The sequence below is a fragment of the Osmerus mordax genome, chromosome 10, assembly GCF_038355195.1.
Source record: "Osmerus mordax isolate fOsmMor3 chromosome 10, fOsmMor3.pri, whole genome shotgun sequence".
NCBI classification, from domain to species: Eukaryota; Metazoa; Chordata; class Actinopteri; order Osmeriformes; family Osmeridae; genus Osmerus; species Osmerus mordax.
In genome coordinates, this window is record NC_090059.1 from 5,853,674 (window position 1) to 5,868,642 (window position 14,969).

A 14,969-nucleotide genomic window follows, 5' to 3' on the forward strand; every position below is an offset into this window, starting at 1 on the left:
CGATTAGGAGAGAAAAAATCATTATTGAGACGCCTTTCATCCGCCGGGGGGTTTACCGATAAACAGCCTACCCGTGGGTAGATTTACTGAAAGCAAAATGTTACACGTTATATAAGCGTACATGTTGTTGAAATAAAGTCTTGAGCTACATTCTAGTATGTTCCATAGAGTTTTTTCAACTTTTAGAGGCGGGAAATACGTTAAAAAAGGGCTTCATTCTGTAAAACTGCAAACTTAAGATGTGAAATATTTATGTGCCAGTTCTCAGTAATAATGATCAAATAACTTTCAAAAAATATTATTTTGAAACACAATAAAGCTTTTAGATCATATCACACTACAAAAACTATGCTTTTTAATATGATAAACATTGAGGAAATCCATTTTAACAAACTCTACTTATAATTGAGAAATGAAAAAGAACTCCCTGAAATATTGAAAATATACTTAGTAGTGTAGTAAATAAACTAGACTTAGATAACACGCAGACATATATACGTCTAAATTATACATCTAAATATTATATATGTATACATATTATACACAATGTTTTTAATATGTATAACTTTTTAAACCAACTTTTTACATCAAAGTATGAAGTCAAATTTATATTGGAGTAATGTGATTTCATTTTCTAATCTTCATATTTAACTAAATAACCTATTGTTTAAAAGTGATTTTATAACAAATAGAAAAATACATTCTAATATATAGCTTTTACCATCATGCCAAGGAAAATGCCTAGAAAAAGGTCCTTCTCAGCATTTAAAACCCTACATACAGTTTAGACAACAAAATACAACTACTAAAACTAATATGTGCTAGTATCCCATATCTCAGCAGAATAACAATACATTTCTCTCAAAACATGTTTCGAAAAAAGTGCTGTTTAGATCATGGGTGGAAAAATAGCTGTATTAATTGATGTTGTTTGATCTTATTATTATAAAACGTAATTGTTAGGTATTCCTAATCTGATTACGCTGATGTAAAATTACATTCACAGTCTGCCCTTTCTATTTTTTTTATAGAAACAAGTTTAAGTTTTTTATTCATTTCTTTTTTAAGAAAAAAAGGTTAAACACAGAAGAAAAAAAATACTTCACTGAACCTCCGTGCGTCTCTTTTTGATCTTAAAATAAAGCAAAAAATGTATATGAAAATGTAAACCCTTATAATGGCCTTCATTATACATATAGCTTATTATGCCATTTAGCATAATGGTTAGAAGCTAAGGCTCTTCTTTGGTGGCTCAACACCAAAGAACAAGAGTGTGATCTTTGAGAGAGTAGAGAAATAAAGACAGTACAAGAGAAGCAGAAAAAGAAAGCGTAGTGTACGATGGAGGAAGCGAGATAGTGTGAGCTGGGGACAAGCATTGCACTATGTTACTGGGGCACTCCAGCACCCATGGACTCACAGCAAGGCTCAAAGCCATGCTCCGCTTCAAACAGGATCCGAAAAAAAATTATGTTTACAAAACATATTTATTTATTTCTCTGCTCCCATCATTTATCTATTTATTTCTCTGTGTTTCGACACCCCGTGCTTTGCCACTGGAGTCATGTTGGATGACGACGGCGTCAGCAATACTACCTCCCTCCCTCTCTTCCTTTCGCTTTTAATGCTGCTGCAGTTGGAAATCAAACCGCTCTAAAACAAATTGATGTACTCTTTAATATAGTCGTCACATCATCACAGGGTCCTTGTGCGTCTGCCTTGGTGACAACTGCAGGGCTGCTTAGCTTAGCCCCGCAATAGCTGGCGCTTTGTTGGTCGCTTCAATGATTTATCACAAAAAAGAGAGGGAGAGAGAGAGCAAGAGAGCAGGAAAGGGAGAGAAAGAAAGGCCTGGGCTCTCGATTGAGTCATTGGCACCTTTGATTGACAAGGCCTAATCAGCTTATCTCTGTGCTAATAAAGTTGATGGCCTGCGGTGCTGCTCTCTACCTGGCACGGCGTGAACTTTGGGCAAGCGAGGGGCCCCTGGGGGCTGGGCCCCGACCCTCTCTGCTTATCTAAACGGGGCTGAAATCAATCCCTAATGAGCTGTTTTCATTTTCCCCTATCGATCGCGGCGAGCTCCGACACCAGGGCCGCAAGCCGGGAAGTGACCTCAGCCTCATTGCTGGCCCCTTCAAAATGCAGAGTTTCTCTTTTTTCCTGGCCACCCTGTTATTTGTTGCATTTCGTTTACTTTGTTTAGACTGCTGAGCTTTACAGAGGTGGCCCTGAATGCATGTTTTGTTAACAGGTAATGACATAGAGTGTCAGAAAAAGGTTCTACACTAAACTAAGCACACTAAACTTTCTGTGCATTAAGAACACAGCAATACAAAGGATTATATAATAATCTTCCTGACCACATTTCAATGATGATGATATACTTTTAGCCAAATATATATTACCTTCTGCCTGTTTTTTATGCTATTAATAGACAATAACTATATATATTGATGGTGTCCACTAAAATGTAAACAATAACTCAAAATAAAAAGAATAATCTATATTTTAGAATTAACCACACTTAAAACAATGCAAAACTAATACCAACCAATTAATAATGCATCAGATTATTTAGAAAATGCCCCTGGTAAAAGTATGTGAAAGGTATTAATCAACTTACAATCAACTGATTAAATACAATGCATTTGGCTTAAAACGACTTAGATTTCCAACAGAAGCTAGCATATCGATTTATTTTTCTGCCCAATTGTAAAACATAACCTGCTCACTCTCCAATATATTATAATCACAAAGCAAGAAAATCACTACTAAGATGTCTTGTCTATCACTTAACCTTCCGAATCATACTCTACTCATATCTTACATAAAATGGTACAATATCTAACAAACTGTCTAACAAATCTATTTGATTTTGGCACTAGCCTGGGCCTCCACATTTAGGCTTTGCAAAAAAAACGTGATTTAAATGCTTTTAAATTGGCAAACTGCATATCCTCCGCCTATATTTAAGGCCCTCTTTAACAGACTAGCCCTCTTTTACAGACTAGTCTCCATGTTAGTGTGCTTGGCTTTTAAGTCCATGCCCTGCGCTAATGAAGTTCCATACTTTATTTATGAGACAAACAGAGTGCCCAGTTCTTAAGAATGCGTGTGGTAAATAGCTCTGCATGTCCACAGAGCCTCTTCAATATCCCTCAAAGGGCCCTCAGTGCTCTTGGCAAGTATGTCCCGCTTTGCTAAATACACTGGAGAGAGAGGGAAAAAAGGAAGCAAAAATTCTATAAAATGATACTCTATGAAGACTCACCATCTCTATGAACTGACGATTTTCTTTTCAAACGTGACCTTGCAGCACCCTGACTTTTTCTTTTCTTTTCTGGTCATTTAGACAAATGTTGTCAATTGCCATGAAATGGAAAGAGAACTGCAGTTGAAGAACCATCTTGTCTCTGCCTTTGTTCAGGGTGTATCTTTTTTTTAAGGAAAAAAAGTTAGTTGTTTTTACTCCATGGTCAATTACAATTTAGGAGTTCCAAAATGTCTGACAATAGATTCAGATGTGCTTTGACTTGTGAAATAGCTACAACTGTGTGAAAAGAGTCATTCTTTCACATAAAAGAGACATGTATATTCAGTATATGACTAAAGAGACAATTGAATTAACAATTACAGCACCAATTGGTGGTGTTAAACCTCTTTGGGTGACATTCTTTCTGAAATTTGAAGCTTGAAAGCTTTAGCCATAATATTTGCACTGGACACCTTCAAATGAGTATGATGAAATGTTTAAGTGTACGAGTCGTCATTTTAATATTAGTGTGTATATATATATATATAGATATAGTTTAAAACTGAGTAAAAGAAACATTTACTGGACAATTTTGCACTGGGTAGAATTGGACAGTCCTGTACATTGTATCTGTATGGAATGTGTAAAGCATGAATAGATGTGCCTGATAGCGTGCTCTGGCGTTTGATTATTCTAGAATAAATAAAAGGAAATATTAGGTGTATTACTGGTGAAAAATACGATGGAATGCTTGAAGCTTGGCCAAGGCGATTTGGGAATGCAGGGATTGGTTGGATACATGTTAAACTGATAACTTTGTAACCTTGCAGATGGAGTTGTATGTGTGTGCATGCATACTCAGCACAGTGGTGGTGAGATGCACATGAGCTTGTATGTTGTCAAGTAGTATGACTATATTCCCAGCGTGCCTGTGTTCCCAGGGAAGTCGTGTTTTCTCTTCGTTTGCTCGGTCCTCAGCAGTTGCTGTTTAACGCTGTGCATCTGAGCGGATGACCAGCATTGACAGGAGGGTGAGAGAGGTTGCGGATTAAACACTTGGGGCAAAGCCACACACATCCAACCGTACCCCAAACACACCCCACTGCTGCTGGTTGGGTCTTGAGCAGTATGTGTGTGTGTGTTGGACAAAATGCAATATTTCTCAGTTAGAGGAGCACACAGAGGAGATGAGACTGCCACTGGTGACAAGAGGTCAAAGGGCGCATGGCTGCCCCTTATGGGGGAAAGTACCGAGCCCAGGAGGTAGAGAACACGGTTAGGCCATGGCCCTTTTTTTTTTTTTTCACCAACCGACATGACAAAACATCAAAACAAGGCACTCGACTGAAAGATATGACTGAATGGAATCAAAACTATGGGATTCCACAGAGTTTGACATGTTGAAAGATAGGAATAATGTGATGCAGCAGATCATCAGAGACATATGAAACAACATTTTTAAGCAGAGAATGCAGATTGTATTTATGAATTTGTGAGCAAGACTTACTGAACATCAAAAGCCGGTGGTCTGCGAAACCCTTTCTCGACTTGAATTATTAAATCTGTGGGTGTCGCACGCACACACACCACCATGCCATTATAGTGTAAATTAACAAACTTTTTCAAAACTACTGCGGAAGCCATATAAAGCTAGTTGATACTTCAAGAATGAGCTTTGATATCTCTCTAAGGAATACACTGTGCATCAATAATGTGGTGACTGTCAAGAGGAAAGGGAAAAAATGATAACTGGTTTAATCTATTTAAAATCCAAATTAGATCATTTTCCTGAGTCTAAAGATAAAATCCAACCTTGATAATAAGCAAGAAATACATGTATTTAGGGTGTGATGTTACTCTTTGTTCTTTGAATTAAGAACTTTTGGTGGAACACTGACATTAGCTATAATCGGTAGACCCCCCTGTCTTTTTGAGCTAAAAAGAAACACTGCACAGACACAGAGCCACACAGATGCATGGAGAAAAGTTTTTTTTTTTTTTTCTTCTGGGAGCCGAGAGCGGAGCAGCGGCTCCCACTCTCGTTGCCCATACACCTTGCTTTCCCTCGCATGTCTTTGATGTGCTCCTGGAAATGTCACCAGTCGTCAAGGCATTATTTTTTTTCTCCCTTTCTCCACCTCGCATACGAGCAAGACAATTTGCTGTCGCTCACTGACTCCCCCCAGAACCAGCCCCAGCGCCCGCCCCTCAACCCAATCCAAACAGAATGCGTACCGGTTTCCACAGCTATCTGGTAGCCAGCTTCCAGCCTCCGGGATGACCTTTCTAGCTTCTCTGTGTTGTCCAACAGATGTGCTCTCTGCATCAAATAGAAAAGAAAACACAGAAACAAAAATAATGATTGAGAAGGCAGGGAAGCAACACAGAAAAACACTACAATGTCACCAAAAGAGATGTCTATCTGGTCTATGTGGCCAGTATAAATGAGCCATAACAAAGAACCATTTTACAAACTCCTAAAATACTGTAAGGGTCACATGGTTGCCTTTTTAAAATGAGGTATCCCTCCTCATTTGCTCCAGAGGCAATGTAATGCAACTCATTACTTCACATTTAGTGTGGGGGGCAAAGTTGAAGAAGGCAGGAAGAGCTAATTGAGATATAATAAATTACAATTTGCAGCTTTCATGAAACAAATCAAGCCAATGGCTCTGAAATTATGTCAAAATCAAATATGTTTGTGTCATGTTTGGATGTTTTGGTTAAAGGCACATTGAACATGTTGCTTTCCCAAAAGTACCGTTGGTGGGAAATAACATTAAATATGTAAAAAAGTTAGGGTTAGGGTTGAGATAGACACAAAGACAAAATTCATAGTCTAAATGGTCTATCTACATAACACTAAATTGACACTGAGAGGCTGATGTACTACAAACATGTTGGGAACCTTTTTAACACAGGTTAAAATGTGCCTGTAAGATTCACATACATCAGATGAATGGCACCTCTCCCTGAAAGGGGTCTAGGCCCGTTTCTGCACTTTGAGAGGAGGGAGGGGAAAACTAAAACTCTAGTTATAGTAAAGCTGTCAAAATATGTACTGGCTAATCACTCCAAGGAAATGAAACAGAAAAAAAACACGATGACATCCCACTTTTCAAAGTTTGACAATCAGAGGGATGGGGAAAAGAGAGAGAAAGAAAAAAAATCCTTCCTCTGATTTTTTTTGTTGTTGCTTGTCTTCTCTTTTCAGTTGACAGATGTCATTTAAAATAGCAGAAATCCATTTTAATAGTTGAAGGGCAGGGAAGGGGTTGGGGAGGGGGTTGGTGAGAGATACTAAAAGGGTGAGGAGGAGATATAGAGGGAGAAAGTGGAAGTGGGGGTGCGTAGATGGGTCGGTGTGCGGATTTGCTAGCAATAGTGGTGGTAAAGCACAGAGGGAAAAATGGAGCCAGCTCGGGCTTAATGAGCCCCTATGGATCAGCGGAGATGGAGGGGACGTATTGACATGCAACGCTTAAGCTAATACACCTAGACCATGGCTGTGCCTGTGTGCCTGGGAGCATAAGGCAGACGGGGATACTGACAGAGTAGCGCGCTCCCCCGGTTCTTCAAAGAGCTCAAGTGATTAGTATGTTATCATTACCATTCGAAACGTGATTTTCCTATTCCCTCTCGGCAAAGGTGACACGTCTCGGGGAGACGGCCAGCGGACTAGCAGCACAGAAAAGCCACTTCAAAGCGTTCCACTGAATTTTGCTCCCTCTCTTTCTCTCTCCCTCGTTCTGTCTTCTTTCAGGCGGGTGGGGGAATTCAGGGAGGTGGCGGTGTGTTTGTGTGTTGGGGGCCATTAGAATAATGTGTAATATTATGGTGACAGAACCTGAAGGAGGAGGGAATACAGCACCAGCACGAACCAGTATTCACACCCCAACGGCCTCCAAATGACTTATGCTTTCAAAAAATGTCCCTTCATAATTTGAGAAGAATAACACTAAACAATGTCGATACCCACATTTTTGTGAATAAAGAGTACTTAAAAAGAACATATAGCAAATACACTTCAGGATGTTTAAACATTTAGAGATTCCTGCTAAATACACCATTCTGAAATCAATGCGACTGTAGTTAACTATTAAGATATGCAAAACATCTGTGTGGACTTTTTATGTTATTGTCCCCTTTCCTGCAAAGGCTCACTTGATGTTTGAGAATCCACAATTTCCAGATAGACATTAATAATACTACTTAAAATCTGCAGTAACTTGTCATACTTAATGATTATGTTAAGAGTTGCTGTTCTTTGAACTGACATTCAATTAAGGATATCATTCTTAGTAACGCTATTTTTTGTTTTTGAGTGGGTGGGTGGGTGGGGGGGGGGGGGGGGGGGTAATAGAACCATTGCAGATCAATTGCGATTCTAACATTTCCCTTACAGGTAAAACAAACAAGGTCTGTCTGGCAGGCCTGATTGCATAGAATCATAGCCCAGCGTGGGAAACCCCATGACATATCAAGTTCAAGGGATGGTTAGGTTGAATAATCAAAATATATTCTGCAACCAGTTGTACTGTCTGTAACAAAAAAGTAAACTTCCTGTCTGACAAATTCTGAGTCATGGATTATAACTTACAACGAAGGCCTACACCCTAATACACACATACCCTAACACTGACCAGGAATCTGACATCTATATCAGTCTATGAATAAAACTTCACTCAGCTTAATAGCCAACAATTTGTATGCTGTAGATATAATTGCACATCCACAATACAAATATTGTGGATGTATTACTCTTCTAGTCTGTGCAGATGTATGCATGTCTTTTTTTTATGACACCTATATTTTCAACAAAGGCCTTTTTGGAAAGAATAAAAATTGATTTTTTTATACTTGATTTTTTTTGCAGTAGAGTTGTAAGTTACTGCAGTTGTAAGTTATTAACAGTGAGCCCCAGAACAATGCAGCTGTGGCACAAAAGAATATCTCCCTCTTCTTCTTCTTGACTTTTTTTCCCAATATCAAACACAGGCGGTTACTATCACAATTTTCAAAAGTTCAGATGATTCCTTATTATTTCAATAAGGGTGGGGGAGAGTCAAAGTGAATAATGATGACAGCTGTGATTCAGACTGACTGTGTGATCTTCTCCAGGGTTTGTTTGGGAGTTGTAAGACGAGGAATTACAAGTGTCAAACAGCTGTGAATAGAGGTGTTAAATATTTAAACATGTTTTCCAGCTGAGGAAAAAGTATAGTTTTTTAAAGCTGGCTTAAGTGTGTATAAGCTGTAAAAGCCTTTGATTCAAATGCAGGAAAAACTGGAAGGAAAAGGAAGAACAGAGGAGGTTGATGGTGAGGAGAGTGTGAATCAAACCAGATTAAATGCTGTTCCTCTACTTTCCAAAGGGAGAGGTGAGGTGAAGACAATCCCAAAACCTTCAGTGACGGAAAATCAAGGTGGGAGGAGAGGGGAAACCAAAATACCGCTTTCTTGAACTATACCAAATAAATTTGCAGTCTGGATCATCTCCCTTTCCCACAAAATAAGTCTCATGCTGGCTGAAGAGATGCTACAAGTTTAGCAGAACCAACAAAAAACATGAAGAATTAAAATCTTCCTGTAGTGTGTTTTTATTAAACTGTGTTTTAATGACTCTACTTAATACTGCCTCAAAACTAAAGACAGAACACTTCGGGTGAGTTGGACTCAGTGGCGATGGAGGTGAGGTGTTGAGTAAGTATTACAATTAGTCATTTTATTTGAGGTTTTTATTCAAAATGCTAAACCATTGATGAAATTTCATGCAGTTTGTTTCATGTAATAGCTCCCATTTAGCATTACAAAAAACATGACTACATTTAAAAAGAATTACAAATTATTTCAACCCTTCAGTCAGCCTACCTAGTCTTAATGAAAAAAAATAATTAAAAAAACTGTCAATTATTTTGTATTATTGTATAATTAATACAGCTGCAGTCCATTAGGTACATTTAACTTGTGCTTTGCTAGTGAATAGGTAGTTAACGTGTGTGACTCCTCAAAATACCTACAAGACCCATCATGCCACCCCATGTAAAATGCTCTGGACATGCCACTGCCTGAACTAGCTAGCTTTGCCAGATACAAATTCAGACCCTGTTTACACTTGGTTTTAAAGATGCTGTAAAGAAAATTCCATGGTTTGCTTCTCAGTACATTATACAAGTTGCTGAAAGCATGTGCAAAGCTCTAAAACTTTGTCGCACTGAAATGTGGAGTTAGACCGTTGAACAGTTTCTCACCTGTTTTCTGCTCAGGTTTTGTATAGGCGGGGCAAAACCCAACCTACCTACGTCACAGCCATCTATGTCAGATCACAGACGGTTGCATTCTGTTACTCAGCTGGTACGATGCAAAGACAAAGAAATTAACACATAAAACATTCAGAGACTGCAGGTAGGTCTGATCTGATATCTTCAATTGATTTAGCTAGTGTTGCTGTTGTTGCTAAATTCAATAAATTCAAGGGGGCAGAGCTTCAGCTCCTTCAGGCGACACGCCCCCCCAGTCTCAAGCAGAGAAGACTGTTGATTTTCTCACAATTTCAAAGCCTAATTTAACATACTTGTCTGTGTTTTTTTTTTTCTTCATTCGAATTTGGATGGGTAGTTAACAACACATTCTTCTGTGGTGTGATGAACTTAAAACTGATTTTCAATTCCACTTTACAGCATCTTTAAAATGTGTCTGGGGTGATCGGATCACAAGAGGACACAGCACTAATTACAAGTGTTAACGACCACAACGACGCACTGTGATCCAATCTCTCAAACCACCTGCCAAGGTGGTCTGGGATGCATTTGATCATATCTTTTGTAGTGTAAACGCCAATGCATCAGGATGCGTCCCCAACACGGACGTAACAGGAAAAAACGTAATCGAGAGCCACTGCTTTTCAAACACTTAAACTCACTTTTATCTTGTCCTGCTCTTTTCCAAGTAACAACTGACTTTGTCAAGACAATCTCAACAGGGACAGCCCATACAACAATACACTTTTTTTTTTCTAGCTATCCCATGTGAAACAAACCTGGCGCTATCTGGTCTCACTTTAGAGGAAGTGATGAAGGTTTTAACAAAATGTTAAGTGGTAAGATGGACACCTTGAAGACATATGAGAGACAGTGGTGATGGGACAAGGGTGATGTGTCTTGGCTGTCCACTTGTGTTTGGATCACTGGATTTTTTAATTAAGTATAAACAGGGACAGAGTGGGCTAATAGGATGGTAATTATTTTCTGTGCTTTAGAACAAATTGGATTTCGAAAATACAAATATGTACTTCGCGCCTCCATCCAGTTTTGCACTAGCAAATGTATTTTTTACTCATTTATGTTCATAGGCTAGCATGTTTGAGTCTATTGGCTCGCGTGACAATTGGGAGTGGGATCAAAAGGCACACTTCTGTAAAACTGTGGTAGAGTTATTCAAACTTCCACCCTACATGCAGCATAGCAAACTGACAGATTTCAGGTGGAATTCTATCCTTGCTCTTTGAGAGTATGCAGTTAGCTACATCAAGTGGATTCAATCTTTTACCTCTAGACAAGATTATATATAACTTTTTTCAACTCTGAAGGGAAATTAGACTAGCTGTAGCTAGCTCTCTGAATAATAGAGCCACCCGTTTGATAGCTAGTGAATGAATATGCCCACAGCAACAAGCAAGCTGTAACAGCAACTAGCATAGCACTAACTTGATAGTGGAAACTGTCACTACCATGATACAATACAACCTGGTAACTTTCAGTGAACACATTGGGACAACCTAGGGAAATGTTAAAGTTTAATTTATGTCTGTGGATACCAGATTCACACTGATGTGAACAAATTACTAGGCTGGGCTTGCATTCATCAAGAGAGCTGATTGAAGAATCCCTTCCACATGTTTTCATTCAAGACTCAACTGACCCTTGACAAGCACTCCGACACAAACTACTGAAAGTATAGGCAGAGATATTTAATACATGTAGAGGGTGTCATGGAAATGGTGCCCAAGAAAAGCTAACCAGCTAATAGCACACTTTGTGCAACAAGTTGTACTTCTTCATCTTATATTTCTTCATATCTGCTTTTGAATCCCTGATTGCTGCATGTTGGACAATTGCACACAATACCTAGGTCGTAGTCCAGCCTCGAGAGTGTGGGCATGCTGTACACACTAGGATACGCTAGGATATATAATTCAAAAATACTACTGTCACTTAAATTTGTGTTAAAAGTTCACATAACTGATTTACTGGTGGTCTTAGATCGTTAAAGAAAGCATCATCCACTATATAATGCTTGAAGTAATCCTAAAAGTACTGGTTTATATTCTCCAGCTACATGTACTATACTGCCCATTCTACTAAGGTTTTGTTGTGCAGAGTTAGATTGTTACATATAAATATATGTAACAATCTAAATATAAATATAAATAAACATGAGCAGATCAAAACATGTTTTTGCATGAAATATTTAAACAACTAATACCTTGATCATATTGATAACTATATTGGTAGAGCTATTCCACCACATACCAAGCCAGGCAACACACAATAGATTTCTTAAGATAAGAAAGAAAATATGAGCTGAAAGCAGAATAAATAAGCCATAATAGCTGCTGCTCAAAGACAATGAGCTTTCTGAAATTGTGAGAAGGCCATTCACTCTCCTGAAGTGTCAATTATCCATGCTCTGTTTTAATGTTAGGGTTTTAAGAGCAAAACATTGGAAAATATTTAATAACATTTCAACTTTTTGGGGACAAAATGACCTTTATTATAATAATTCCCAAATAGCGTAATAAATAGCCTTGGCCTTTGGGTTGGGTAATCAGAAATGTACAAATAGTATTCAAATGAGCTGATTTTGATTTCATGTAGGAGAGATGAGGTCAAAAACTCTGAATGAAGGAAATCTAAAACAGGAAGCGAGAAAGGCACTTACCTCTTCACGTAACTTTATCAACTGCCATGTGAAGGCAAAGAGAAAGAGACATAAATAGAGAAATAAAGGGAGAGAGTGAGGGACAGATAAAAAGGACAGCAATGGCAGGAAGCAGATCAGTCATGCGGCTGGGTACAGAATTAACCTTGACGATTTATCTGTTTGCATGTTTAGCATTTGAAAATCACAGACAAACACATTAAACGAAGCTAAACACGAGACTCTTGCAGATATTTTTGAACAAACCAAGATCAAGTTCTGGTGCTGTCACAATAAACAAAGAGAGGGAATAGATTTCTCGACTTGTGGTGTCTAAACAAGCATCATCAAGGATTTCACATCACATAACTTTATATGAAAAATATGATCTACTCTACAGTGGGAAAATGTGATTTGGTACAGACAATTATAAAAAAAAGGAATTCAGTACAAAAACTAAAACGCTAGAATAAATGCTCCATTTTATTGCAAATAGGGGAATATTGGGCGACTTTATTGACAGTTATATGTGCACCATAGCTGACATTTTGTCAATATTTCATGTATTTCAATATGCCTTCTGTGTGCATCATGTGTATACATATACATAAATAAATAACTGTAAAGTTTATAATGAAGAGGTTATGAAAAATGTATCTTAGCATTATTTATTTATTATGAAAAATAATAGCACATTTTCAGTGGAGTAAATAGAGATATGTATTTAATTCTCCATACCTGTTAGCTAACATAAAAATATTGGGGGGCAGATATAATTCAAGCCTAATAAAGATTAACATTTTGTTTTTACAAAAATGTTCTTCTCCTCGTGAAAGGAAAGGGGGAATATGATATGAGCACAATATATTTGATAAAGAAAGGGCAGGACTTTCTTTTTTTTGTAAGCCTTTGCAGGTTTTAAAAAAAAAAATTTTAATCTAAATTTCTTGGGAGAGATGTAAGGTTAGCAGATCTAAAGGGAGGCTCTGGGCCACTATTACTGCCCTCTTATCTCTCTTTGTAAGAGGTGGTCATTTTGAATATTGGTGGTTTGACATAACTTGGTATCTATTAGAAAAGGGAAGGAGGACTTGGATCATACAAAAGAGAAAAGTTGTATCCGTGTTTCACTGTTACTCGTTATAGCTACAACTGACACCAATATTGGACCATGCTGAAACATGGATTGTCACACGCAAGGCCTTATTAGCAGTGGCATTCAAACTATTCTAATATTTAAACTGAACACCTACATAATATCGAGATTTGTATACTATATTTTATTTTATTTATAATTGTCTGAAGAAAAAGTTAAGAGACAACAGCATAAATAGAGGTATTAGAGTACTAGCCTCAGGAATAGTGACAATGACTGGTTGTAGTTTTACAAACTACGGAAAATTTGGTTTTCTTCTTTCTTATGCTGTGAAATAGCCTGAGAAGAGGACAACGTTTAAAACTACACCATAGATCAGAGATTTGGAGTTTGGACAAGCTCACCAGAGCTGGCAATCACGCACCACAGCTCTGCCGTTGAATTCAATGAGTACCAAACAAAACTTGTTCCATCTTATTTGTTCTGCTTGGCCGATTGTAAGTCCTCATGGTGGATTTGGAGCCAATATTCAGGGCTTTGTGCAGTGTATTTTTGTTTGAATTGTCATCTAGCTTGATTTTGCTTTGGCATCCCTTCTTTAAAACATAAACCCAAAGTGTTATCTTTGCTAAAGCAAAATAAGGTAGTAAATGCTGGATATTGTAAATGTTATAATTATGCCTCATCCACCGCCTTTCACTGTGTTTTTCTGATGCCAGCCAGTATTCAAAAATGCACTGCTCCAATTTTTCTGTTATGATAATCAGCAGATTTTTCAAACAAAGATTTTTTTTTATTCAATACGGAATTTGATACAAGTGGTAATCTGCTTCCTTTGTAGCCTGTAAAATCTGGTCCATGCCGGCTCAAACCAGCACAATCTCTTGTGGCCAAGCCTTCTGCTGTGACTGAAATCGAAACTATTCCGTAGAGTGTTCGTGTGCAAAAAATTGTGTGTGTGTGTGCTGACTGCTATGCGTGTGGTATGGGGAAGTGTATCTGTGTGTCGTTTGTGTATGTGTGAGCTGCATGTAGAGAGGAAAATAGAGGGGAAAATGTGCAATAGCAGACTAGCACATTATTAAAAAAGAGTGATAGCGCCAATTCAGTCTCTGTCCGCATACAGATAACAAATAACTGCTGAACTCTATTAAATCGTCTTTTAGCCATTATCACGCCATTTTCAGAACTTATGACAACTCCCTATTTACTTAGTTATAAATCCTTGGCATGTACGAAGAGATTTGTGACTGGTAATGATCTGCTCAGTCAGGGTTATATGAAATGATTCTGACCTCTTTCAGATCGTCAGGAATTAAATTGACCAACTCACCCTGGTGCCCCCATCTTTTCCCCTCCATTCTATTGCTGTGATCCCGTTCGATAAAAAAAGTGAAGTTGCAAACACTCCACTCACAGCAAGACCAAATCTTATGTTATCTCAATAAGTTTTTAAAATGTAAATGAGGTAAATACGGCAACAAGCAAATAAGGAAATATATGTAGCATCTATTTACTTTACCTTGTCTCTGGCTGACACATTAACGTTTCTTCTGCCAGCTTGTTATGGTGTGTCTGCTTAAGAGTTTTACAATGTTATTAAGTCTTTTATAATTTAGATTGTGAAAACCCTGCAGTCATAGTTAACAGCAAGGTACTCCTTTTCAAATAAAAATAGATGTTTTTGAACACGTTTTT

General features: G+C 37.9%; 1 protein-coding gene across 5 annotated transcripts in view; it reads right to left on the reverse strand.

The window, feature by feature from the left end:
* The window catches only part of vti1a (vesicle transport through interaction with t-SNAREs 1A), a 127,436-nt gene that overhangs the window by 77,548 nt on the left and 34,919 nt on the right, over window positions 1–14,969 (reverse strand). For 3 of the 5 annotated variants that reach the window (XM_067245199.1, XM_067245204.1, XM_067245203.1), the window contains exons 5-6: window positions 12,197–12,217; window positions 5,492–5,576 (exon numbers count right to left, since the gene is read on the reverse strand). In XM_067245199.1, the coding sequence (XP_067101300.1) occupies window positions 5,492–5,576; window positions 12,197–12,217 (106 nt within the window). The remainder of the gene's footprint in view (window positions 1–5,491; window positions 5,577–12,196; window positions 12,218–14,969) is intronic. The other 2 variants (XM_067245202.1, XM_067245205.1) reach the window with 1 other exon arrangement.